This window comes from Hesperophylax consimilis, chromosome 8, assembly GCF_061612785.1.
Source record: "Hesperophylax consimilis isolate HC1 chromosome 8, BYU_Hcon_1.0, whole genome shotgun sequence".
NCBI classification, from domain to species: Eukaryota; Metazoa; Arthropoda; class Insecta; order Trichoptera; family Limnephilidae; genus Hesperophylax; species Hesperophylax consimilis.
In genome coordinates, this window is record NC_142843.1 from 3,504,457 (window position 1) to 3,531,993 (window position 27,537).

Genomic DNA, 27,537 nt, shown 5'->3' on the forward strand with positions numbered 1-27,537 from the left:
CTGGTACTCAAACCCCGCACCTCGTATTATATTGCACTGACACCCATCGCGTACTATACGAACACGGGGGCCCACTTATAATGTAGCACTATCGCCCAACGCTACTTTCCTAATTATATAGCAATATCAAATTGTAAAACTGTTATTTTCCTTAATAAACTAAAATAAAATAAAGACTAGCTTATTTTTGAGAGGTAAAAAGACGTTTTGCCTAATTTGGTTTACATTTGAAAGGGTGTCAATTAATTTTTCACTGTATTTAATTGTCTTTGAGACATGCTTTTCCCAAAATGTGTATATTGTCACAGAGGGCGTTAAAAAGGTGTAATTTTATGTTAAAAAAACCTGTTGTGTTTATCAAATCCAATGTTTTCCTATCTACGTAATAACGTATAACGTAATTACATATTTATTATCGCATGAGAAGAAAAAAAGGATTCTGTATGGTTTTCCGAAGCATTGGCTGAAAAGGGATAATCACGTAACCATCCTTTTCATAAATTTTGTTTTTTTTCTTTTGTGTTTAGTTTTTATCCCAAATACGTGCTAACTTAATTAGCAAGTAAAATGGATCGGTGTAATTATTTGCTGGGGCTAAATAATTAAGGTAAGGTCGAAATCGTAAAACGAATCCATTATTTAACCGTATTTAACTCTTCATGAAAGCACTTATCTGTCTCTTTCCGAAATCGAAAAACATTCATTAAGAAAAAGAAAATATCTCAGGGAAACTAACTCAAGAGGCCACGGACGATCGTAAAACCATAATTCAAAGCGGTATTGACAAAATCCGTCGTCTATGGTTAGTTACTTATTTGCGAGCACTGTCAGAATATGATTCCGACACTCGGTAGACAATAGCCGCTGCTTTTAGCGCGACCTCCAAGTTGTCGGATAAGCTTTCAATATGCACAACTTTTAGGATGATGCCGTTCGTTATGCAAAGTAACTGGCTTGATAATAAATGGAGGTAAACTAAGCTCTTAAAATTGAAATAAATCGTGTACACGAACTTAAAGAATTGAATTAAGTTAAAACATAACAAATAAAATAACAGTAAAGAAAGAAGCAATGACAATAGCCTGTTATGTAGTGACCTCATTTAAATAAGTGGCGTTAAAATGTGTTATTAGTGCAGCTTTATACTTTACAAGGGGAATATTAAAAGTATCTGCGATTTTAGCATAAATGTTCCCAAGTGTGTGCAACTTATTTATAACTGAGTTATATCCTGAGACTGTGGTATAATTGTCACAATAATACATACTAGAGGACCTTGATCTAATGGTAGGTACATCAAATTGAATCATCATTAATATGTCAGGGCTATCCAACTGATAATTTATCATTTTGTGTAAAAAGATAAGATCAAAAATATTTTTTCTATCACTTAACTTAAGCAATTTCAATGAATGTAATAAGAAATCATAATCTATTGTTTCTAAAGGAATCCCAAGCCTAAAATTAATACACCTCAAAAATTTACGTTGGACTCTTTCAATGGTATTAATGTGATTATTAAAGACAGGTGACCAAATTGTAGAGTTGTATTCTAGAATACTTCTAACGAGAGATGTGAACAGAATTTTTAATGTGTTGATATTTTTAAAATCCTTGGAAATTCTTATTATAAAACCTAACATTTTCATAGCCCTGTTAGCGATGGAAGTTATGTGAGATACAAAGCAGAGTTTCTGATAAAACATTATGCCTAGGTCAAGTATTTCGATTAAATTGATTAAGTCAACATTACACAATGAATAATTATACATTATTGGGTGTTTGATTTTGTGGAACCTCATAACTTGGCATTTGTTAATATTTAGTTGCAGTTTATTACTAGAACACCATTTGAAAAGTTGTCAAGATTATGCAGTCGTACACATCATTAATGACCCTAAATAACTTCATATCGTCAGCAAAAAGTAAAACTTCGACATTGTAGAAAATGCTGGTAACGTCATTGATGAATACGATAAATAATAAAGGTCCCAGGTGTGAACCTTGTGGGACTCCACTGGTAGCAATAAATTCATAGGATAGAGAGTCATTAATCTTAACAAAAAGTGATCAGATAAGTAACTGATCAACCATGCCAGTAAATTACCACTTATCCCATATTTTACAAGTTTATTGATTAGTATTTTGTGGCAGACCTTATCGAACGCCTTGGAAAATCGGTATATACGGAGTCTACCTATTTCCTGTTAGTCAATGCTGTATTTATATAGTTTACATATACTGTAAGGTTTGTGAGAGTAGATCTAGATGAGACAAACCCATGTTGGCAATTGGTAATAACGTGTTTAATATTAGAGGATATTTTGTTTAAGAGCTTAGGTATACTAGATAGAATACAAATAGGTATGTAATTGCATACATAATTTTTAGAACCCTTTTTAATACTGGAGTGAGATAGCTAGATTTCCAGCTATTGTGGAATTGACTTGTTTTAAGAGATTTATTGAAGATTAGGTACAATGGATAGGACAGACTAACATAGATTGAATTAATTCATCTAAGACGCGATCAATTGATTCCTTTCCTCGTGAGATCTCAAAGACCTCACCAGTTAATCAATATCTTTTTAGTCTCCAAAATACGTGCGGTCTGCCAAAGTATATTAAAGTTATTATTTCAATTTGACATTGTCAATTTATTAGTATTTTTAAGTTACACGTAGCCGTCTGACTTTTAGGAATTTTAATTCATAGATTGATGCACCTTTGTTGCCAGCGTATATCTGCTCTGTGAATATCGATCTGGCTATCAACAGTTCAACCGTGCTCATGTGCGTAATCATCGGTAGTTACGCCTATCGATCCAATATTGTAAAGTTTCACGGTGCTAGACCCTCTGATGAGATATTCAGTAACCTGCTTTATATTCTATCAAAAAACTGTTATTTAACAAGAGTTTGAAGAAAAGTTTTAAAACATACTTACACTTAACATATCAAAGACAAAATTCACAACATACAGTATAAAAAGCACGGGACAGCCAAAAAACAACACAAACACCATAAAAATACACGAATGTTTAAACACCAACATCTGCGATTGCCCTCCTCTAGAAAAAACTGAACAAATAAAGTATCTAGGAATCGTAATTGACCATAACCTTAGATGGATACCTCACATCAAACAAATCATAAATAAACTTCTCAAAACAATACACATTTTCCTAAACATAAGAAACATATATAAAATAAAACAATTGAAAACAATATTTTTTGCACTTTGCCAATCAATAATAGAATATGGAATTATTGCTTGGGGAGGAGCAACAAACTCGGCTATCAATTATATAGAAACCGCACAGAAAACGATCTTAAAGGTAATACTAAAAAACATAGACTGACCGATACAGACCAAATATTCTTCAGCTGTGACGTACTAGATATACGCCAATTATACGTTAAAACACTACTAAACTACATTTTTGACAAAAAAAATAAATTTCAACATACACAAAATAACACTAACAGACCAGTTAGACAAGCGTACAAATAAAACATAAAAACTCCGACAGTAAATTCAAGCTGTGGACAAAGACACTACCAATACCATGCTATAAAAGCTTTCAACAGTGTAAAACTTGAAATTAAAATTGAGGTAAATAAAAATAAATTCACACAAAAAATTACAAAATGGATTAAAGAACAAAAAAAGACAATATTACCAAAATGTCATAGCATAAAATAAAAATAAAACCTACACGTAACACACAAAACCAATATAAACACACATCACTCACAAACACACAAGATTATTTTCATTATATTATTTTTTAATTTTAAATGTATTATTTTCTTTTTAAATGTATTATTTTATTTTTAAATGTATTATTTTTTCTTTAAATAATATGTACCTAGATTATATTTTCATATTATAAAATGAAGGCCTCAGCCCGGGCAAGCTACCCAGTGAGGCCTACATTACTGGAAAACATAAATTGTAAAAAATAATGTACCAAATAAAAAAAAATTAAAAAAGTGTGGCAAGTTTGTTATAAATTTGTAAAAAGTTATAAGTTTGTAATAATTTTATAAATGCAAACCTATAACTATTTTCTGAAAATTTTCCTGGGCCCAAGGACAAACTAATTGGCTGTTGATTCTTATCGTCCGAAGAGTCAGATTCCAAAATACATTGCACGAAATGTTTTGGAATTTTATGAAACGAAAACATTTTGATTACAAAAATGTAGATCTAAACAATAAAGCACTAAATTGTCAAATTTAATTTTTACGGGACATCTAATGACTTTTTCGATAAGGCTATAATAAATATTAAAAAAATATGAGAAATAATTGAAGAGGATAATGTCAGTACTTCACAGAATGTAATGATAATGAGTAATTGGAAGAGACGTCAATTCCAGTAAGACTAGAGGAACTGGGTTCGAGCCCAGTTGCAACCGTGTCTTTGACTGTTCATATTTTCATTGAGGTTCTTCTGTAATGATTAAATATTACAATGAGGTTATAAGCTTCTATAAGTTATCCCTAGAGGTGGCAAAATTTCGTTTTAACTAAAAACGCGAAAAAATATTTATGGTTCGAAAATAGGGCATTTATTAGTTTTCTTTGCGTTTCAAGGCATTTGAAAGTGTCTCCAGTGATTTCTATTTCGCGAATTAACGCGAAAAACGTGATTGATGGCAATGAAAGTGACAAACTCTGCCTTTGCTGGGCCAGCCCTACAGACAATTTGGGCCCCTGTAAATAGTGTTGATGCAGAGCATTTTTTCAGTCACTACAATTTAGTACTGACTGACAGGCGTACGAGAATGAAGGAGCCCAATATTGAAACGTGCGCAATGCTATCATTCAATCAGTAATGTGCCTTTTCCATTGTTTTTTGTATTTACCTGTATTTCAAATATGCCTACTTTATTTCATTTTTGGGAGCCTGTCCTACATCTTTTTACAATTTTGTTACTATTTTATGTGTAAATATTTAATATTTTTAATTTTTACTGTACGCTAAATTTAAACGCTTTCCGAGAATATAGCGTATTTCAGAAGTCAAAGAACCATACAAATTGGAGAAGCTGATACAGTAATATTGAGTCCAGTACAACTAAAGAAGAATTGAGAAAAATGCATAAGGAAGGTAGTTTCATGTGAATGTGCAGGGAAAAGTATTATGCCTACTTTATTTCATTTTTGGAAGCCTTTCCTACGAATTTTTATAATTTTGTTACTATTTTATGTGTAAATATTTAATATTTTTGTACTGTAGGCTAAAATTGCCCTTTGACATTACACAAATTGTGCGAAATAAATTACGCCTATTGATGTTAATCGCAATCTGCATTTGTTGTGTTTGTGTTCGACCCGTACTTAGAGTTTCCTTCCTTATTAATTTAATATTAAAATTAATTACTTAAAATCTTTCACATGGAAATACTTGCAAATGAAGGTTTAACATATATTTTACCAAAAATACTTAAAATATGCGCTAAAAACATTCAGGAAATACGTTTTTTTTTATTTTGCTACAAAACGCTAAATTATGCCTCAAAATGCTAAAAAACGCTAAATTTCCAATTGTTAATGCTAAAAAATCTGAAAATTAATGTTAAATTTTGCCATCTCTAGTTATCCCTAATAAAATTGAATATTTATTCTAACCTTATCGAAAAAGTCAATAGATGTCTCATCTAAATAAAATGAGTTAGACTTATCCGAGACCCAATCTAGATTGTAAATATATTTAGAACTTTACAATCACCCCAAAAAGATGGCAGCCAAAAAATTGGGAAATAATTGAAGAAAGATAATGTTAGTGATTCAAAAGTGGAAGTTAAAGATTGATAAAAATTACGGAATTTAATGAGGTGGCAAATAGTTAAATTTGGTAGAGACGCCAGACTCGGTTAGACTAAAGATTTTGGGTTCGTGTCCCAGCTGCAACCGTTACTTTTTCTTTCTGTTTCGTCTTTGTCTGGTTTATAGATATGTTCATCGATTGTAGTTGATATTATTTTCTTTAGCGATTAGAAATGTTTGCTTTCGTTAAAAAATATCATTCCATGCAGAGATGTGCTTTATTTCAAATAAATCCATTTCAAATGGAAATGCAAAATGCAAAATGGGTATTTTCCATTTTGCATTTTAAATGCTTTTTTAAAAACCATTTTGCATTTTGCATTTTAAATGCTTTTCTCAATGCATTTTCCATTTTAAATGCTTTTTTGCAACATTCTTCCTACTTTCTCCACTCATCTTTTTTTCATAAGCCCCAAATATCAGTCAGTCCTCAACATCGCTACGAGAGATAATTTACATTTGTCAAGTTGCTCCCTGGTAGGAGACCTGGCAATTGAGTGATACCATTACAAAAAATACTGATTCAAATACTGAACATGGCCGACGCTGTAATATTAAATGTTAGATAGCATTTTCTATGTTTTTACGTTGGCAACATTAGTCCCGCGCAAATTTTTTGTGGTTTCATAATCTGTAGTCGTAGTGTTTTTGGATTTAACATCATGTAATATGTTTGTTCTACATTGATGTCCATTATTAAATGACAAAATTGTTTAAAAATTCTATAATTATTTTAATTTTTTGACCAGAGAAACCATTTTGCATTTTCAATGCATTTTGAAAATAGGTATTTTGCATTTTGCATTTGAAATGCTTTTCTAAAAACCATTTTGCATTTTGCATTTTCAAATGGAAAAGTTTTGACCCATTTCCATTTTGCATTTCAAATGGTTTTGGGTACCCATTTTGCACATCTCTGATTCTATGGCGTATAATTACAGATATTTGCAACAGTGAATATTTTCACAGTAAATATGCAGTTTTAGTATTTACAAATAACTTCCTTTCATTAAGTTTGAAATAATTTAAACTAAACTGCAACTTCTTTACATTTTCCCTGCACACTCACTTCCCTCTCAATCCCACTTCCCGCCAAAGAGCCACCTCCTCCCCCGACCCCCATCTCTTCTCCACCCCATGTCACTCCCCATTCCCTCCTGTCTCTTTGTGAGGAGCACTACACTTCCAAACTTCGCTCAAAGCCTCACTATTACTCGAAAGCCTTTCATAGCCTACCCACAAAAGAGCGAGCTTCTTTTTAACAAACCCGCCTTCCTGTCTGCGGTTTAATGCCGGAATTATCCGATATTTTTAAACCCTAATTTCATAGATCCTGGATAGATTAATTCCGGTATCTCGACCTGCGTTTGTCCTATTTTTGTAGGTTTGCTCCTCTATTATTATAACTTAATCCTCTGGAATCCCTCGACCCCGTTGATAGCATAAGTAATTTATCCCATTACAATACGAAAACCTTTTCTTCGGGCAGGTATTTAAATAATATACTACGTAAGGTTCCTTCTGGAATTATTCTTCTAGTCCATTATGAAGGTACGAGAAGCATATCCACAATATATTTTATGTTTGTATTTTTATATTCTCTCTAGCAAAGACAAAATGAACAAGAACGGAAGATACAGGTCTATTAAATAAATGAGAATGAACTTCTTTCAAAAATCACAGAATATTCAATTCAATAGGTTGTTCTGTCAATCATTAACTTATCGATTCCTCGAAAAAAAAGTGGTATCCTTTGGTATTTTTAATTATACAGTTTTCGCTTGACTGTGCCTTCATTAGTCCTGAGTAAAATCTGATTCAATGAACTCAAAATTGCTTTGAATTTAAGTGTATTTTCAAAATTTGAACTGATTATGTGAAGAATTCAGTCAATTACCTATATAATGTAATATTTCTACAAGAAAATTAGAATTTTTTTTGTATTCTGATTTGAAATGTGTTTCTTTTGTTTAAATTTGCTAGGGTAAATTTTGGAAAACAGATTTCGTAATGTTTCGAGTGTCTGCGCTTTTTCCATTTTCAAGAAAGCGTTAATTGCTAGGCAACTATCGAGATTTAACTCGAAAAGAAAATTCTGATCATCTCTCTAATTTGTCAAAAAATTAATAATTATTCTATAAAAGATAATAAACAAAAAAAATATTTGAAAGGCATGGATTCTGAGGGAAATAATTTATAACCACTTTCAGCTTCATAAATCCTACAATAATTTTATTCTGTATTGCTTTAAAATTTCTCTCTAATTAATTATCGATTTATTAAAATATTAAAGAACTGAAAAAAATTATAAAAATTCCATGAATATTTTTTTAAACCTATCAAACTTTCCAATTTTAGAAAGTGGCGATTGGGTCCATACCGTAGTGTCACATGTTACAAATCAGTTATCATTATCGTTCCGATGACGTTATAACTCGTCTGGAACTTTTAGATTTGTTTATGTGAGTCCCAACTGCTCCCAACCCTCTTGAGCCAGTGGGATTATGGCTTCGCCGATCAACGTATGTTGTGATGCTGAAGGTAGTGGAGAAGATAAGGAGATGACGAAGAATATTCAGGTACTGTTGTGAATGAACAACAAAACACTGTGTCTTTGTAGACAAAAAAAACTATTTTAATCTTGAACGCGTGTGTAGGACGGCCTGGAGGCTAACGTCCTCTCCATTTTATGGTAGTTTATTCAATTGGTTTATTAGTTATTTGTCCAAAAGAAGTCTTAGTGTGAAAATAAATGGCACCAATTCTTACACATTTATAGCCACAAGTGGAGTGCCACAAGGCTCTCATTTAGGGCCCATTTTGTTTATTATATTCATAAATGACATTGTATATATATTAACTAACATAAAAGTATTACTTTTTGCTGATGATTTGAAACTTTATAAAGAGATTAATAACGTAAATTATTGCATTATATTACAAACTATTTTTAGAAATCTTTTTGAATGGTGCTCTATCAACAAACTTGCATTGAACATAAAGAAATGTCAGTTCATTAATTTTTACAGAATAAATAATCCAATATTTTTTCTATTAAATTTTTATATTAAAAACTTAAATTGCGTCAGTGAAATTATTAACCTAGGTATATTGTTCGATAGCAAACTTACTTTTGTGTATCATATTAGTAACATTATCAATAAGGCTCTTAAGACTCTTGGATTTGTTTTGAGAGTTTCAAAAGATTTCAATAATTTTGGCACATTTATCATGTTGTACAAAACCCTTGTTAGATGCCAACTAGAGTATAACTCTACGTTATGGTCTCCCTTTTACAATATTCATTCCGATAACATTGAAAAGATTCAACATAAGTTCCTGAAGTATATAAACTATAAATTGCATATTTCTGTAGAAAACATTGATTACAACTACTTACTAGATAAATTGTCCCTATTAAAACTTTCAGAAAGAAGAATAAACACAGATTTAATAATACTACATAAAATACTTCATTACAAGATTGACTGTCCTGAGTTACTCCAATTAATCAGCAACCACATACCCAAAATATCTTGCCGAAATTTACTACCCTTTTATTTTTATAATACCAGGACACTGTCTTATCAAAATTTCCCGATTCCAAGACTTCACAGTCTTGGAAATAAATATTCTGATCTGGGAGATATATTTCATCTTAAAAATAATCAAAATAAATATTGTTTATTTCAATTCTTTTATACATCGAGACACAAATAGACATCTATAATTTCCGCAATATATATATATTTATTTTGAATATCTATTTATGTGAGACTTCTTATCATTTTTACTAATGTATTTTATTTTGTTATATGCTTTTGTTGTAACATTTAATTTTTTTTTCTTTTTTCGTTGTATTATGTTTCCTTTATTGTTTTAATTTTGTAGAATTTATAATAACTGTGATACTCAACTATTAAACCTTGTAGTGTGTAAAAGCCCATTAGGGCGTGTAATAATAAATAAATAAATATAAAAGCTCACTGGGCGTAAATAAATAAATAAATATTATGTACTCTGATTTTCGAAACCTTGCGGCTCCCCGTATCGGCACCCACCATGGAGGGGCGATCCTATAATGTACTACCGACATCTGTTGGATAACTATATAACCTCTTTGATCTATCTACACTAGAGCCATCTATGTCTTATAGCTCGAACTATCAGAGATGTTGAAAATTTTCTCACGAAGTATTTATCGTTTCTAAAAAAAATAAAATTGCTTTATTGTTTAGCCCTGATGCACGCCGTGGTGTTCGGTAACGTGACAGCCATCATCCAGCGCATGTACTCGCGCAGGTCTCTGTACCAGTGCAAGTGGCGTGACCTGAAGGACTTCCTGACGCTACACCAGATCCCCAAGGAGCTGAAGCAGCGCATGCAGGACTACTTCCAGACCATGTGGTCGCTTAACCATGGCATCGACATGCATGAAGTAAGGACTACAACATTATTCACAATAGACACCTACATATAACTATCGTTTTGCTCGTTGCAATCACATTACATTTTATTATTATTCCAAAACGTAGACCTGACCCGAACCGACTCCAATAACAACCACAACACAACCACAACAACAACCATAACAACAACCACATCCAAGACCCAACATAACAACTACCACAACAAAAAACACAACCACAATCACAACCGCAACCACATCCAAGACCCAAAATAACAACAACCACAACTACAGCCACAACCGCAACCACAACCACATCCAAGACCCAATATCACAACAATCACTACAACAACCACATTCACAACCAAACCCACAACAACAATCACAAACACAACCAAAACTACAAACATGACAACCACAACAACATCCACAAAAACATCCAAAATAACAACGACAACATGAACCACAACATACATCCGAGGGCTCATAAAAGATACCTACATAACTAGCGATTTGCCCGTTGCTCCCAACGGGGTGATTATTTTTTTTATTATTATTCCAAAATGCAGACCCACACATCAAAATGTGACGACATGAGACAACCCATCCTCATATTAAGTTTTTCAAATAATTGGTTCAAATTGACAACCAAGTTTTTCAAACATCGCAGCACTCAGATGCTCAAACCCTCGTTTGTTTTTTGGGTCATTGATTCCTTTGGCATCAGAACCCAACATGTACCATTTACCATTTTCACGAGAATAACACAAAGTTGTCCTCCATCACAACACAAATAACATTTTCCGCTTACTGTGGTGATAGTAGGAGATTTTCAAATATTGTCAGGTTATTCGTAACCCGGGAATGTTTGTCTTTCTTTAAAAAATATATGTATAAATATAAAAATCTTGATACATCAACCATATATTTCGACGTAAAAGGACAAACTCCATTATTTTCTTTCTGACTTACCCAGTGAACCGTTTTGACAATCGCATTAACAAAGACTTACAGATTACACGGGAAAGGTACATTATTTAGATTTCAACAAAGATCCCAAAGAAAGTGAAGAAGTGGGGACGACATTTTAAATAATACATTTACATCTTAATGGGATTTTTCCTCTTAAAATTTCAAAATCTCAGTTTTACAACAGAAAGGCCTTGTTAAAACCAAGCGAATAAAATAGAGAATAAATTACTTAGAGCAATCTTTTAAGAAACCAGAGAGGTTAACAATACCTTTTTCTTATTAATCCTTTCAAATCGGTTTATAAATAATCTCATTTATCAATTAGAAATTCGATATCTCCTTTTAATTTATTGTAATTATGCATAAAAACGATAATCATTTCCATTTTATTAATATTTTACAACTTCGTAAATTTTCCACAAAATGTCGGAAGTTTCTTTGACCAAAATAAATTCCACGAAATGTGATGTGATTCAATAATTATGGATTTCAACTCTCCGGCATGCTTTATTTTGTATAACTGTGTATATGTACTATCTATCTATATTTAAATAGCTGTATATGTATACGTACTATCTATCAATATTTGAATAGATTTATATGTACTATCTATATTTAAATAGCTGTATATGTATATGTACTCTCTATCGATATTTAAATAGCTGTATATGTATATGTTCTATCTATCTATCTTTAAATCGCTGTATATGTATATGTACTATATATATATATATATATATATTTAAATAGCCTTATATTTATATGTACTATCTATCTACATTTAAATAAAAAAACGTTAAGACGGATTGTTTCATAAAATTTGAACAATTCATCAAATTTCAAAGTTGATTTTCAAGTTCAGTGATGTTTCTATTCAAATTAATGATATAATTATAGAACTTGAATAGAACCCTCACAGAACTTGAAAATCAACTTTGAAATTTGATGAATTGTACAAATTTCGTGAAAAAACCCATCCTAAGTGTTCGTTTGTACAAAATCTAAATCTCCGAAAATTCTTCACCGATTGCTTTGAAATTTTTACACAACGTTGCATTGGAATACGTGTGTGTTTTTATATTTATAGATGTCACCTGTGATATGTAAAAACATTATTTATTTTTATAAAGACAGCGCCATTCTTTTGACAAACATGTTTTTTTGAAACGCAGCACCATCTGTTGGATGTAAAAGCAATACGCGCTATTGTTTCTCTATCTGCACAGACAGACAGACTGAACCACAGCAACGCGTGGCGGGGTACAGCTAGTACTAAAATAAAGGCCCAATCCGTGTCTGTTTGTGCGCATAGTTCTTCTAAACTATACAACGGATCTTGATAAGGTTTTCAGTATCATTTAGAGAATTTCATCCGGAAGGTTGCATATTATATTTATAGAAAGTAGAGAAAAATTGAGCGACGCTGGGTACTCGTAAGGTAGCTCTACTATCTCTATTATACTAAAATAAAGACGCTATCCGCGTCTGTCTGCTAATGCGTTTAGTTCTTCTAAACTACACACCGGATCTTGATAAGGTTTTCACTATCATTTAGAGAATTTCATCCAGAAGGTTGCATATTATATTTATAGAAAGTAGAGAAAAATTGAGCGACGCTGGGTACTCGTAAGGTAGCTCTACTATCACTATTATACTAAAATAAAGACGCTATCCGCGTCTGTCTGCTTATGCGTTTAGTTCTTCTAAACTACACACCGGATCTTGATAAGGTTTTCACTATCATTTAGAGAATTTCATCCAGAAGGTTGCATATTATATTTATAGAAAGTAGAGAAAAATTGAGCGACGCTGGGTACTCGTAAGGTAGCTCTACTATCACTATTATACTAAAATAAAGACGCTATCCGCGTCTGTCTGCTAATGCGTTTAGTTCTTCTAAACTACACACCGGATCTTGATAAGGTTTTCACTATCATTTAGAAAATTTCATCCGGAAGGTTGCATATTATATTTATAGAAAGTAGAGAAAAATTGAGCGACGCTGGGTACTCGTAAGGTAGCTCTACTATCTCTATTATACTAAAATAAAGACGCTATCCGCGTCTGTCTGCTTATGCGTTTAGTTCTTCTAAACTACACACCGGATCTTGATAAGGTTTTCACTATCATTTAGAGAATTTCATCCGGAAGGTTGCATATTATATTTATAGAAAGTAGAGAAAAATTGAGCGACGCTGGGTACTCGTAAGGTAGCTCTACTATCTCTATTATACTAAAATAAAGACGCTATCCGCGTCTGTCTGCTAATGCGTTTAGTTCTTCTAAACTACACACCGGATCTTGATAAGGTTTTCACTATCATTTAGAGAATTTCATCCAGAAGGTTGCATATTATATTTATAGAAAGTAGAGAAAAATTGAGCGACGCTGGGTACTCGTAAGGTAGCTCTACTATCACTATTATACTAAAATAAAGACGCTATCCGCGTCTGTCTGCTTATGCGTTTAGTTCTTCTAAACTACACACCGGATCTTGATAAGGTTTTCACTATCATTTAGAGAATTTCATCCAGAAGGTTGCATATTATATTTATAGAAAGTAGAGAAAAATTGAGCGACGCTGGGTACTCGTAAGGTAGCTCTACTATCACTATTATACTAAAATAAAGACGCTATCCGCGTCTGTCTGCTAATGCGTTTAGTTCTTCTAAACTACACACCGGATCTTGATAAGGTTTTCACTATCATTTAGAGAATTTCATCCAGAAGGTTGCATATTATATTTATAGAAAGTAGAGAAAAATTGAGCGACGCTGGGTACTCGTAAGGTAGCTCTACTATCACTATTATACTAAAATAAAGACGCTATCCGCGTCTGTCTGCTTATGCGTTTAGTTCTTCTAAACTACACACCGGATCTTGATAAGGTTTTCACTATCATTTAGAGAATTTCATCCAGAAGGTTGCATATTATATTTATAGAAAGTAGAGAAAAATTGAGCGACGCTGGGTACTCGTAAGGTAGCTCTACTATCACTATTATACTAAAATAAAGACGCTATCCGCGTCTGTCTGCTTATGCGTTTAGTTCTTCTAAACTACACACCGGATCTTGATAAGGTTTTCACTATCATTTAGAGAATTTCATCCAGAAGGTTGCATATTATATTTATAGAAAGTAGAGAAAAATTGAGCGACGCTGGGTACTCGTAAGGTAGCTCTACTATCACTATTATACTAAAATAAAGACGCTATCCGCGTCTGTCTGCTTATGCGTTTAGTTCTTCTAAACTACACACCGGATCTTGATAAGGTTTTCACTATCATTTAGAGAATTTCATCCAGAAGGTTGCATATTATATTTATAGAAAGTAGAGAAAAATTGAGCGACGCTGGGTACTCGTAAGGTAGCTCTACTATCACTATTATACTAAAATAAAGACGCTATCCGCGTCTGTCTGCTTATGCGTTTAGTTCTTCTAAACTACACACCGGATCTTGATAAGGTTTTCACTATCATTTAGAGAATTTCATCCGGAAGGTTGCATATTATATTTATAGAAAGTAGAGAAAAATTGAGCGACGCTGGGTACTCGTAAGGTAGCTCTACTATCTCTATTATACTAAAATAAAGACGCTATCCGCGTCTGTCTGCTAATGCGTTTAGTTCTTCTAAACTACACACCGGATCTTGATAAGGTTTTCACTATCATTTAGAAAATTTCATCCGGAAGGTTGCATATTATATTTATAGAAAGTAGAGAAAAATTGAGCGACGCTGGGTACTCGTAAGGTAGCTCTACTATCACTATTATACTAAAATAAAGACGCTATCCGCGTCTGTCTGCTAATGCGTTTAGTTCTTCTAAACTACACACCGGATCTTGATAAGGTTTTCACTATCATTTAGAAAATTTCATCCGGAAGGTTGCATATTATATTTATAGAAAGTAGAGAAAAATTGAGCGACGCTGGGTACTCGTAAGGTAGCTCTACTATCTCTATTATACTAAAATAAAGACGCTATCCGCGTCTGTCTGCTTATGCGTTTAGTTCTTCTAAACTACACACCGGATCTTGATAAGGTTTTCACTATCATTTAGAGAATTTCATCCGGAAGGTTGCATATTATATTTATAGAAAGTAGAGAAAAATTGAGCGACGCTGGGTACTCGTAAGGTAGCTCTACTATCTCTATTATACTAAAATAAAGACGCTATCCGCGTCTGTCTGCTAATGCGTTTAGTTCTTCTAAACTACACACCGGATCTTGATAAGGTTTTCACTATCATTTAGAGAATTTCATCCAGAAGGTTGCATATTATATTTATAGAAAGTAGAGAAAAATTGAGCGACGCTGGGTACTCGTAAGGTAGCTCTACTATCACTATTATACTAAAATAAAGACGCTATCCGCGTCTGTCTGCTTATGCGTTTAGTTCTTCTAAACTACACACCGGATCTTGATAAGGTTTTCACTATCATTTAGAGAATTTCATCCAGAAGGTTGCATATTATATTTATAGAAAGTAGAGAAAAATTGAGCGACGCTGGGTACTCGTAAGGTAGCTCTACTATCACTATTATACTAAAATAAAGACGCTATCCGCGTCTGTCTGCTAATGCGTTTAGTTCTTCTAAACTACACACCGGATCTTGATAAGGTTTTCACTATCATTTAGAGAATTTCATCCAGAAGGTTGCATATTATATTTATAGAAAGTAGAGAAAAATTGAGCGACGCTGGGTACTCGTAAGGTAGCTCTACTATCACTATTATACTAAAATAAAGACGCTATCCGCGTCTGTCTGCTTATGCGTTTAGTTCTTCTAAACTACACACCGGATCTTGATAAGGTTTTCACTATCATTTAGAGAATTTCATCCAGAAGGTTGCATATTATATTTATAGAAAGTAGAGAAAAATTGAGCGACGCTGGGTACTCGTAAGGTAGCTCTACTATCACTATTATACTAAAATAAAGACGCTATCCGCGTCTGTCTGCTTATGCGTTTAGTTCTTCTAAACTACACACCGGATCTTGATAAGGTTTTCACTATCATTTAGAGAATTTCATCCAGAAGGTTGCATATTATATTTATAGAAAGTAGAGAAAAATTGAGCGACGCTGGGTACTCGTAAGGTAGCTCTACTATCACTATTATACTAAAATAAAGACGCTATCCGCGTCTGTCTGCTTATGCGTTTAGTTCTTCTAAACTACACACCGGATCTTGATAAGGTTTTCACTATCATTTAGAGAATTTCATCCAGAAGGTTGCATATTATATTTATAGAAAGTAGAGAAAAATTGAGCGACGCTGGGTACTCGTAAGGTAGCTCTACTATCACTATTATACTAAAATAAAGACGCTATCCGCGTCTGTCTGCTTATGCGTTTAGTTCTTCTAAACTACACACCGGATCTTGATAAGGTTTTCACTATCATTTAGAGAATTTCATCCGGAAGGTTGCATATTATATTTATAGAAAGTAGAGAAAAATTGAGCGACGCTGGGTACTCGTAAGGTAGCTCTACTATCTCTATTATACTAAAATAAAGACGCTATCCGCGTCTGTCTGCTAATGCGTTTAGTTCTTCTAAACTACACACCGGATCTTGATAAGGTTTTCACTATCATTTAGAAAATTTCATCCGGAAGGTTGCATATTATATTTATAGAAAGTAGAGAAAAATTGAGCGACGCTGGGTACTCGTAAGGTAGCTCTACTATCACTATTATACTAAAATAAAGACGCTATCCGCGTCTGTCTGCTTATGCGTTTAGTTCTTCTAAACTACACACCGGATCTTGATAAGGTTTTCACTATCATTTAGAGAATTTCATCCAGAAGGTTGCATATTATATTTATAGAAAGTAGAGAAAAATTGAGCGACGCTGGGTACTCGTAAGGTAGCTCTACTATCTCTATTATACTAAAATAAAGACGCTATCCGCGTCTGTCTGCTTATGCGTTTAGTTCTTTTAAACTATACAACGGATCTTGATAAGGTTTTCAGTATCATTTAGAGAATTTCATCCGGAAGGTTGCATATTATATTTATAGAAAGTAGAGAAAAATTGAGCGACGCTGGGTACTCGTAAGGTAGCTCTACTATCTCTATTATACTAAAATAAAAACAAACACTTAGTTTTAAACCACTTTATTTCGAGTTATATTCGTCGACCGGTTTCGATTGGACTCAATCTTCTTCAGGACAATAAAATATAATACTAAATTATAATACAGAGTAAGTTATAAGGTAAACATAAAAGAAAGAGAAAGTATGTAGTAGAGGGAGAGAACATCAGAGACTGGTTGGTGGAGGGGGCGGGGAAGGGGGAGGGGTAGGGGAAGGGGGAGGGGTAGGGGAAGGGGGAGGGGTAGGGGAAGGGGGAGGGGGAGGGGAAGGGGGAGGGGGAGGGGGAGGGGGAGGGTTGGGGGAGGACCAAAGGAAGGGTGGGGGTTACGGGTTAGGTTGGAGCAAGGAAACAACTTTAAAATCGGGCTGTTGGTTAATTCTATCTGTTTATTTAAAATTTGAGAATTATTTTTCGTTGATTTAGAAAATTTCCAAAGCTTCTAAGTTATTCAGGCGTATTCCTATTTTATTTTTATGAATTATTTGGACTCCCGTATTTTTATTAAATGTGTGGTTAGTATTGATTAAATGTTCGGCAAATTCTGAGAAGCCTGTGTTTGTTAAGCACCTGATATGTTCTTTAACTCTAATATTTATATTTCGCGCGGTTTTTCCTATATAGGTTGCTGGGCAATCATTGCAATTTAGTCTATAGATGCCAGAGTGGCTTAATTGCTCCTCTTTGTCTTTAGAATTAATTAAAAATTTTGCTAAGTTATTGTTAGTATAGAAGGCCGGCCTTATTTCTGAAGGAAGTTTAGATATGCAAAGGGAAGACAATTTACTTATATACAAAATTCTACGCCATTGAGTGGCAGCATTATTATTATTAATAGTTGGGAGGGCATTATATAGGAATTTATTTGTTGTGATTCGGCGTTTTTTTTTTTGAGAGGATTTTATCAATTAGACCGGGGTCATATCCGTTGTTGATGGCTATTTGTTTAATTGTAAGTAGTTCATTAGAAAAATTATTATTAGATAAGGGGATAGTAACAAGCCGGTGAATCATGCTGTGGAAAGAGGAGTGTTTATGTGACATAGGGTGGTTGGAGGTATTATGTATTATAGTGTCGGTAAATGTAGGTTACCTACCCCTACCCCTACCCTACCCCTACCCCTCCCCCTTCCCCGCCCCCTCCACCAACCAGTCTCTGATGTTCTCTCCCTCTACTACATACTTTCTCTTTCTTTTATGTTTACCTTATACCTTACTCTGTATTATAATTTAGTATTATATTTTATTGTCCTGAAGAAGATTGAGTCCAATCGAAACCGGTCGACGAATATAACTCGAAATAAAGTGGTTTAAAACTAAGTGTTTGTTTCATTTTGTATAATGTCAAGCCACAAAGTGTTTGCTTTCTTCGATAATAAAATAAAAACGCTATCCGCGTCTGTCTGCTTATGCGTTTAGTTCTTCTAAACTACACAACGGATCTTGATAAGGTTTTCACTATCATTTAGAAAATTTCATCCGGAAGGTTGCATATTATATTTATAGAAAGTAGAGAAAAATTGAGCGACGCTGGGTACTCGTAAGGTAGCTCTACTATCTCTATTATACTAAAATAAAGACGCTATCCGCGTCTGTCTGCTTATGCGTTTAGTTCTTTTAAACTATACAACGGATCTTGATAAGGTTTTCAGTATCATTTAGAGAATTTCATCCGGAAGGTTGCATATTATATTTATAGAAAGTAGAGAAAAATTGAGCGACGCTGGGTACTCGTAAGGTAGCTCTACTATCTCTATTATACTAAAATAAAGACGCTATCCGCGTCTGTCTGCTTATGCGTTTAGTTCTTCTAAACTACGCAACGAATATTGATATAATTTTCACTCTCATTTAGAAAATTTCTTCCGGAAGGTTTATATATGTATATATATAATACGTGCATATTATATTTGTAGAAAATAGAGAAAACTTCAATTTTTTTAATCAAGTCGTAAGAAACATATTTTCTGGCGATTACATTGCTAACCCTGGCTTTAGCCTTATGAGATACATCAAAGTAATGTACTACGAAATTGTATTTCTCAAAAAGAGCTTGCTGAAAAGACCGTGATGGTATTATTTCTATTTCCTAAGGATAACCCCCAGTAACGCCGAGTACGCGTCAGCTAGTTAATTCTATAATCGCAATTTCATTTATCTGTGATTTTTTTTTATTTTACACGAAAAGCGTGAAATTTGTCATTTTCACGAGAATGACACAAAGAATTCTATCACGTTTACAGTCTGTATAGCTTTGTATCACAGACATATGAATATATAGACTAGAAATTAAAGATGAGGGGTAAAATCAACTGTTGAAGAACGAAGGGGGTAAAGCTGACTGTGATTCGTCAATAAATCAATCTGACAGTATATAGGCATCTCGCATTATAATATCACCATTTAGTTCTTAAAAGTAAAATCTGCTTTTGAATGAATAGACATTTTTACATGGGAGCGCAAATTACTCGCCACGTTATGAACAAATTTGCTAAGTCCAAATTCGGCAAAATAAATTTCTTCTATTTTCAGAGTCGAATATTTCGTTTACGTATTTAGTTAAGACACTTTTATAAATGTTCATAATTTACTTCCCAGCAACCAACCAGCTTTGTGTTCAGACGTATCTCGATGTGATAGTATGTGTTTCTACAATTGATCCATATTATACGATGTGAATATGCTTAAAATAATGCTTATATATGGAATGTAATACGACAATTGGGTTTATTCTCTTTTTCACATCTATTTTTACAAGTTTTCATACCACAAGCCACCATTTTGCCGTGTTATTTCGTAAAATGAACCGATGATGCCTCGACCATAGTTCGCACGAGACTGATGACGTCACGTTTTCTAAATTCACTTGAGGCCATAAGCGAGCACAGCCGGCTCCAATGGAACCGGTATGGGGAGTGGGGAATAATACGCTTTTAATCACTTAGGGCAGGTCTACTAATATTCATATGTCTATGCTTTGTATCAATTTTACGGGTTTTGAAAAGAAAGAGCACTTTTTTTACGTTAACCCCATACAGGATACCCTGAAGAAAATATTTTCCTTAAGGGCCTATGTCATCTTTGGCGATGCTGTGTGGGGGTCTTTAAAGGAAAGAAAGTTCTGGGAAGGAAAAATGTCTATAATAATGTCATAATTAATTACAATAATGGTGTAATTAATTACAAACAACAAAAACACACCTAGTCGTTTTCAGGATGCCAAAAAACGTTGGAGGTTAGTTAGTGAAATATAATACGAGTTCGTTAAATCCTAGCAAATAGTATGTTCTTGATAACATTAGTAAAATCTACTATCTGTTTTACTTATCAACTCAGCCTAGTAACCGCCACAACCCTCACATTGACCTTAGCTGTCCAATTCCTACTGATTTTCTATGTTTTTTTTTAATTAAGAAAAAACGTCAAAATTCAATTACACTTTCTACTCCAAATAATGTCAGGAATCACTGGTTAAAGCAAGTCAATTACGTCCCTTAAAACTCTGTATAAAAAGTTGTCCTAAAGTTAAAAGTTTCAAAAGTTGGTATTTTTTAAATGTTACTTGTGTTTGATTTATTCAGTTTAAATTATAATTAATGAGTTATTTTATAACTGTTGTCTAACATAAATAGTATTAAAGACTATATCTATTGTTTTGCTATAGTTATTAGTTCTAAGATCTTTCGTATTTTTGTAATTCGATCAAAGCTTAAGTTACAATAAACTAAAAAGCTCTAAAACTAAACCAATTTAATCGTTAAGTTTATATTTTTTATTTCGCTACGCATTTTATTTAGCACTAACATTAATGAACTCCTACAAGTTTAACAATAAAGACGCCTAATTTCGAAAGAATGTTCTTTAACTTAATTAAATATTTGTTCGTTCATAAACTGTTCTTGTTTATTTTTACAATTATGTTACAAACTTACTTTAAGGCCCCGTAGTAAGTGTTCAAAGATGGTTTGAAGGGAGATATGTAAATGCGAATGTTAAAGCGCGGAAATATTAACAAACGATAATAATTAAGCGAAAATTGTGAAAATATTTAATAAAAGACGACTCGTTTGAAATACATCAAAAATCTCTCGACAAATGTTTAGTTGCATATAGAGATACGAGTTTTGATGTTTTTCGAGTTACCAGAAGTTTCGGTCTAGCACTACGCATTATATAATTGCGATATTCTAAAATCCAGAACTATCACGCATAGTCATAACTCGAAACAGGGCCCATTAGATGAAGCTGAAGATAATTTAATTCAGAGCCATATTATATGGAGTCATGTCACAAGCAATATCTTCTTCGGTGTATCGATAAAACTGGTACTGCAAAAATATGTTTATAAGCTAATGCCATCTCACTCACTCGCCCTTACTGAAATTGTCCAAAAGGCGTAGGTGCCTCGCTCCGCTCGCTCCGTTGTAACCTCTCCCCTCCGCCTAAAATTGATGCACGTAACGGAAAGAGAGGTTACATCGGAGCTCTCAGCGACGGGACCAAAGAGGCATCCCTTGAGACGTTGTTGATTTGCACGGATCGAACCTTCTACAAGCTTCCATTTTTTCAAAGACAATAAGAAGCACTATTTCGTTCTCTTTCTGACATAAAGAAATAATTAATTTTAAGATGAGAGGAAGAGAGATATATGCATTTTAATAATGTGCGGTCGTTCTGGGACAAATATGGTCTTAGGAGAGTATAATGCGCGCACGGCATTTGGGACTGTTTGGGTCTTAGAAGGTGTGAGGCAGACGCATGAGGCAATGAAGCAATGCACGCTTCGCGACGTGTGGACGTGCTCTGCAAGGCGGTGTACTAGAGTTGGTAGATATTCTTGTGCCGGTTACTTGGAACCATCGACATTATTTATCTGAGGAACCGGCTATTTTTAAATCCAGTTTTCTTTTGGAATATTTATTTTAAAAACGCTACAAAATATTTTGAAAGTTTTAAGGAACCTGTTCCTTTTTCTTAAAATTTTTCAAGCCCCATCATGTTATTTTTATTTTTGAAAAACCGGTTCCAAAAGTAACTGAATAAATAACCGGTTCCACATCGGTCTCCGGTAACTGAAACAACCCATTTCTGGTTTCAACTATTTCTATTGTAGTGTACATCAGCCACATTATTTATGATATCAACTACTGTCTCTATTGATGCGTTCCGACGATTCAGTTTTAGTTGACCAACTTTTATTGAACGACAAAAACTGAACAAGATTTCTAATTAAAAACTTGACGAACTTTGTTAAAAGAGGGTTCATACTTCATACTTGTCATAATGCGTTCAAGTGTCATTCAATCGAGTGTTGATCAACTAAACTATCAACTACTTTGGTATATCTCCATAATAAGGAATTTGAGTTTATATTTGAATATGTTCATGTAAATCAAAAAAACATCGATTCTGAATATATTTTTTATATTTTTACTCTCAGAATTAATAAACCGTTCTTTAAAAATGATTTAAAAGCTTTACTGTGTACACGCACCGAATGAAATCTGATGTCAAATGTACTCCGTGTTAAGTTTGTACAGTGTAATAAATAAACATCTCTTTCTGTTATATGATAGTAAGAGGGAGAGGTCGCTATACAGTTTTGCATTGTGTAGTTGGGTATGTTGATCTTTTTTGAGATGACTTATGGTTGTCTGTTTAGTTTTATCGATTGTTTTAATTTACATCGTAGTATCTCCTGACATGTTAGAAGGGTTTTTTTAATTCAAATCCGTAAAATTGAAGCTATTCCATAATAAACGTAACTAAACAACTAGCGCGACTGCGACTAAAATCACCTACATGCCTATTTAACACTTTTTTTTAAAATGCGTAAGTAGGAACTCATTTCAAAATTTACGTAAAAGAAATGACAATAACCCCGCTGGCGAGAACCCGCCGTACTGCCGCGGCGCACAGTGGGCTGAAAATCGCCTTTCATAGACATAGAGACTTGAATTTTCAAGGGTATTTTTTTGGCTAGAAATGGATTCTGCTGATCATTACTATGCTATAAAATGTCGTACGAAGCAATTGCGTATACAAATGAAGGAGTTATAATTTTTTTAAGAAAAAATTGTATGGCGCTGACATTAAAAATGGGGCTATCTCTGAAATCATAGGGTTGAAAATTATATCCTTACACACAAATATACTACTATTTATTTGTATTTTTTTGACATACTTCGTATTGTGGCGAAACTTGTGATTTTTTTTTTAAAAATCCTCAAAGTTAAAAAAAAACTTTTTATGTTGAAGATTCATTTTAATGCTTAAATGCTTTACATACGAGTATGCTTTGTCTAGTTTACAATATTTTATTTACACTGCAAGCCTAAAAGCATTTAAGCATTAAAATGAATCATCAACATTAAAAGGGGTTTTTTTCAACTTTGAGGATTTAAAAAAAAAAAATCGCACCTTACGCCACAATATGAAGTATGTCAAAAAAATACAAATAAATAGTAGTATTATCTGTGTGTAAGGATAGAATGGCCAACCTTATGATTCCAGAGATAGCCTCATTTTTAATGTCAGCGCCATACAAATTTTTCTTAAAAAAATTATAACTCCTTCATTTGTACACGCAATTGCTTCGTACGACATTTTATAGCATAGTAATGATCAGCAGAATCCATTTCTAGCCAAAAAAAATACCCTTGAAAATTCAAGTCTCTATGTCTATGAAAGGCGATTTTCAGCCCACTGTGCGGCGTGAGCTACTTAGTTACATCGATGATACCGTGTAGACTTCAGTATAAGGGCTATTTCTAGCGATTTTTTTACGAAAGTAACAAATTCGAACGATAACATTAATTTAGTTAGACGGTAAACATTGATAAAAATGTTCTGGAATTCCTTACTAAAGAATCAATAAAATCTCCAAATAAAATGCACTAACCACAGAACGTTAAGAGCACGGATGATGCCACGCACCCTCCCGCTTCTTACAGCTAGGATTGCGATCGTTTTGGTGGGCTTAAAAATGGACTCAAATTCCTTATTATGGTGTACGCCCGAAACACGCCCACAAAGAATGAAGCGTGCGCCAGGTTGCCTCGTACGCGTGCTTGTAAGTGTACAGTTTGTAAGAAGTAATGACCCGTAAGAAGGCAGTGTTCCACTGCACACCTAACACGATGAACACATTGTCCCCCAACAAGACCCTAAAAGAATTTCCGGAGGAGTTGCGAGGTGACGTGTCCATGCACCTGCACCGGGAGATCCTGCAGCTGCCCATCTTCGAGGCCGCCTCGCAGGGCTGCCTCAAGCTGCTGTCGCTGCACGTGCGCGCCAACTTCTGCGCGCCGGGAGAGTACCTCGTGCACAAGGGCGACGCGCTCTCCTACATCTACTACATCTGCAACGGCTCCATGGAGGTCATGCAGAATGACATGGTGGTTGCCATTTTGGGTAAGTGTAATCTGATAATTAATAAAATAGATAGTCCCGAAATGTTATCCGTCGTTAGTTTAAACGTTCCAAGAAGGCATAGCAGGCCCACTGCGTTTCTTCACATAGAAGCCAATTACACTAATGCAGCAAATAACTCAACATTGCTACGAAAAATTACAACACTTACTACACATTTCTCGTGATTCTTTGATAACATACAAAACTAACTGATAATTATCTGATTCAGTTGGTCGTGCCATGTCTTCCTCGGGCGTCCTATACTTCTGCTACCATTCACATTTGCATCATATACTCTCCTTACACTCCTTTCTTCGCTCATTCGATCGATATGCCCAAACCCTCCAAGCGTCCCTTACTTGATCTCAATCATTACACTTACATCAACCTTTCTTCAAAATTGTATAATTGTATTGTGTATTCAATTTAAATTTAGATATTATAAATTTAACGTCTTATGAAAGCATTCAAATCCGTAGCCATGCACATCATTATAATAATATTGTGTTACTATTTGCAAATAAACAATAAACATCATTGCTAGTATGAAGACACTGGTTTTGCCCATTTTTTTCAAATGCAGTTCTTACTTACAAAAATAACCCAGAGACAAAAAACGCAGCGCAGCTCCGACCGATAAAATTGATTAATCATTCGATTCTCTTTATATTTCAAAATATCTCGCGGTTTTTACTTTCGTATCGTACCGAAGTTCTAGGATCTAAAAAATATCGTCAAATATGGCCGAATATATCAATTACAAATATGTGGTTCTACTCGTTTATTGATATGGTCTTATTAAATATTATGATAACATCATTACATTTCAATATTAAAGGCAAGCAATTTTACTTCGAATTAAATTACGAAGTTGAACTGGTTGCGAAGTAGGTACTCGGACGGTAGTGCTCAGTGATATTCATTCTATTCAACAATAACTCGAATTCAATGGATTCGGGCACCGACAAGCAAAAGCTTGAGGTCTGGGACTGCATCAAAGCTGAGTTCAACTACAACATGCCTGAACTTATAATTTTAATTGCTTTGTGAAATGGAATATAATAATGTCACAAAGATTGTAGTAAAAATATGGCTCATAGGTTAGAAAATACAAATTATTAATTTAAGCCTTACTCTCTACTTCTCCCACCGTCGCCAAGTGACGAGATTTTTTGACATACAAAAATCTCGAATATTGGATAAGGAATTTACCGACACAGTCATTATATTCTGTAATATTGATCACGATTAATAATCGTAAGCAATGTTGAAGCGTGCAATTCCGTACTTTTCCGCCAACAGAACTGTGAAATTTGTCAAAATGGCGGAGTTACTATCGGTTTAACGAGTTAAAAGTGTCGTAAAACAGACAGTTAAATTGATGGAAAAACGCATTTTGGTGAAATTTAACTTTACTTTTAGTTTAAGAACTATCTTACTGGTAGACATTAAATTGTTACAATAAAATCCTCCCAGTTAGAAACAATTAATGCAACAAGTGGAGTACCGCAGGGTTCACACCTTGGGCCAATTTTGTCTAAAAGTTGCGTCGCTGTTCGGTAAATAAAACTTCTAAAAGATGTTCGTGCTAATTTAATAAGAAAAAGTTAAATAAACGTACAAATTACATACGTGACAGTTGCAAGAGACATGCTTGCAGAAAGTGCATTGGATCTTACAAAAATGTTTGTACTAAATGACAAACGTATTTGTTCTCTAAATTTGAGATGTCTTTGATTTCGAAAACCTCTGTATAAAGCCCGGGCAACGCCGGGTACTTCAGCTAGTTTGTGAAACTACCTTCTCGACGCACTAGGCACAAGGGCCTATTTGTACCCTACATGGAGGTATTCGAGAACAATTTTAAGTCGCGGGGTGGGTGGAAAGATGTATGAAAAATGCCAAAATCTACTTAATTTTTTAATGTCATATCCCAATCCTAGTCTCATCAAATACCCAAAAAACTAATATTTAGTTATAACTGCATTATTAACACACAAATAAAAATTATAACTGTTCATAATGCACCACTTTGCATACAAATCATTCAACATTTTGTCATACAAGATGGCTGCCAGACAATTTCCCCTCACCCTAGATTTAGCTTCAATGCCATTCATACAATATCGTACTAATGCTCTGTCCAGGACTTTTAGGTCGATGCACCTTCTAGTGAAGAGAATGTGACTGCTAATACAAAAATAATAAAGATACCTATTTTGTTAACATTTCGTACGTATTTCATATTCTTTTACATGAGAATGTGACTTTATTTTTCTAACATTTCATCCGTAAATGTTTCAAATAAAGAAAAATACGGCGAAATTCCGAAATAGAGATAAATTCATATGGCGAAGACAGCCGACGGGAGGGGGGAGGGAAGGGGACAAAAGGGTCGTCCCTTCTAATCTCTGCCATTTCCCAAATCTCTCAGCAGATGAGCCAGTAAGAGCCGTTGGGCTGAGAGATAACTTTCCAAAGAAATGAACCTCTTCCGTCTAAATTTAACGGCGTGATTGCAAAGATGATAACGTTTATCTCGAAATATTATATACAGCAGGTGTTCCCAAACTTCAACAATATCATTTCGGTGAAGTATACATAATGTTCTAAAATTAAAAGATATATGAATCTTACTTTATTATGATTTTTATATTTTCAATTCGTATTATAATGACTTTTTATGCCACCGTTCTTTACCACTCGAGCGATGGGTGTTCGGCTTTCGATTTGGCCATTCGATTTAACTAATAATTTTCATTCCTCAAAATATTAATATCGAAATATGAACTACGGTTTAAAG

At 33.9% G+C, this 27,537-nt stretch overlaps 1 protein-coding gene across 1 annotated transcript in view; it reads left to right on the forward strand.

Moving 5' to 3' along the window:
- The window catches only part of Elk (Eag-like K[+] channel), a 622,750-nt gene that overhangs the window by 583,948 nt on the left and 11,265 nt on the right, over positions 1-27,537 (forward strand). The window contains exons 11-12 of the mRNA XM_089634754.1: positions 10,075-10,274; positions 24,485-24,734. Of these exons, the coding sequence (XP_089490880.1) occupies positions 10,075-10,274; positions 24,485-24,734 (450 nt within the window). The remainder of the gene's footprint in view (positions 1-10,074; positions 10,275-24,484; positions 24,735-27,537) is intronic.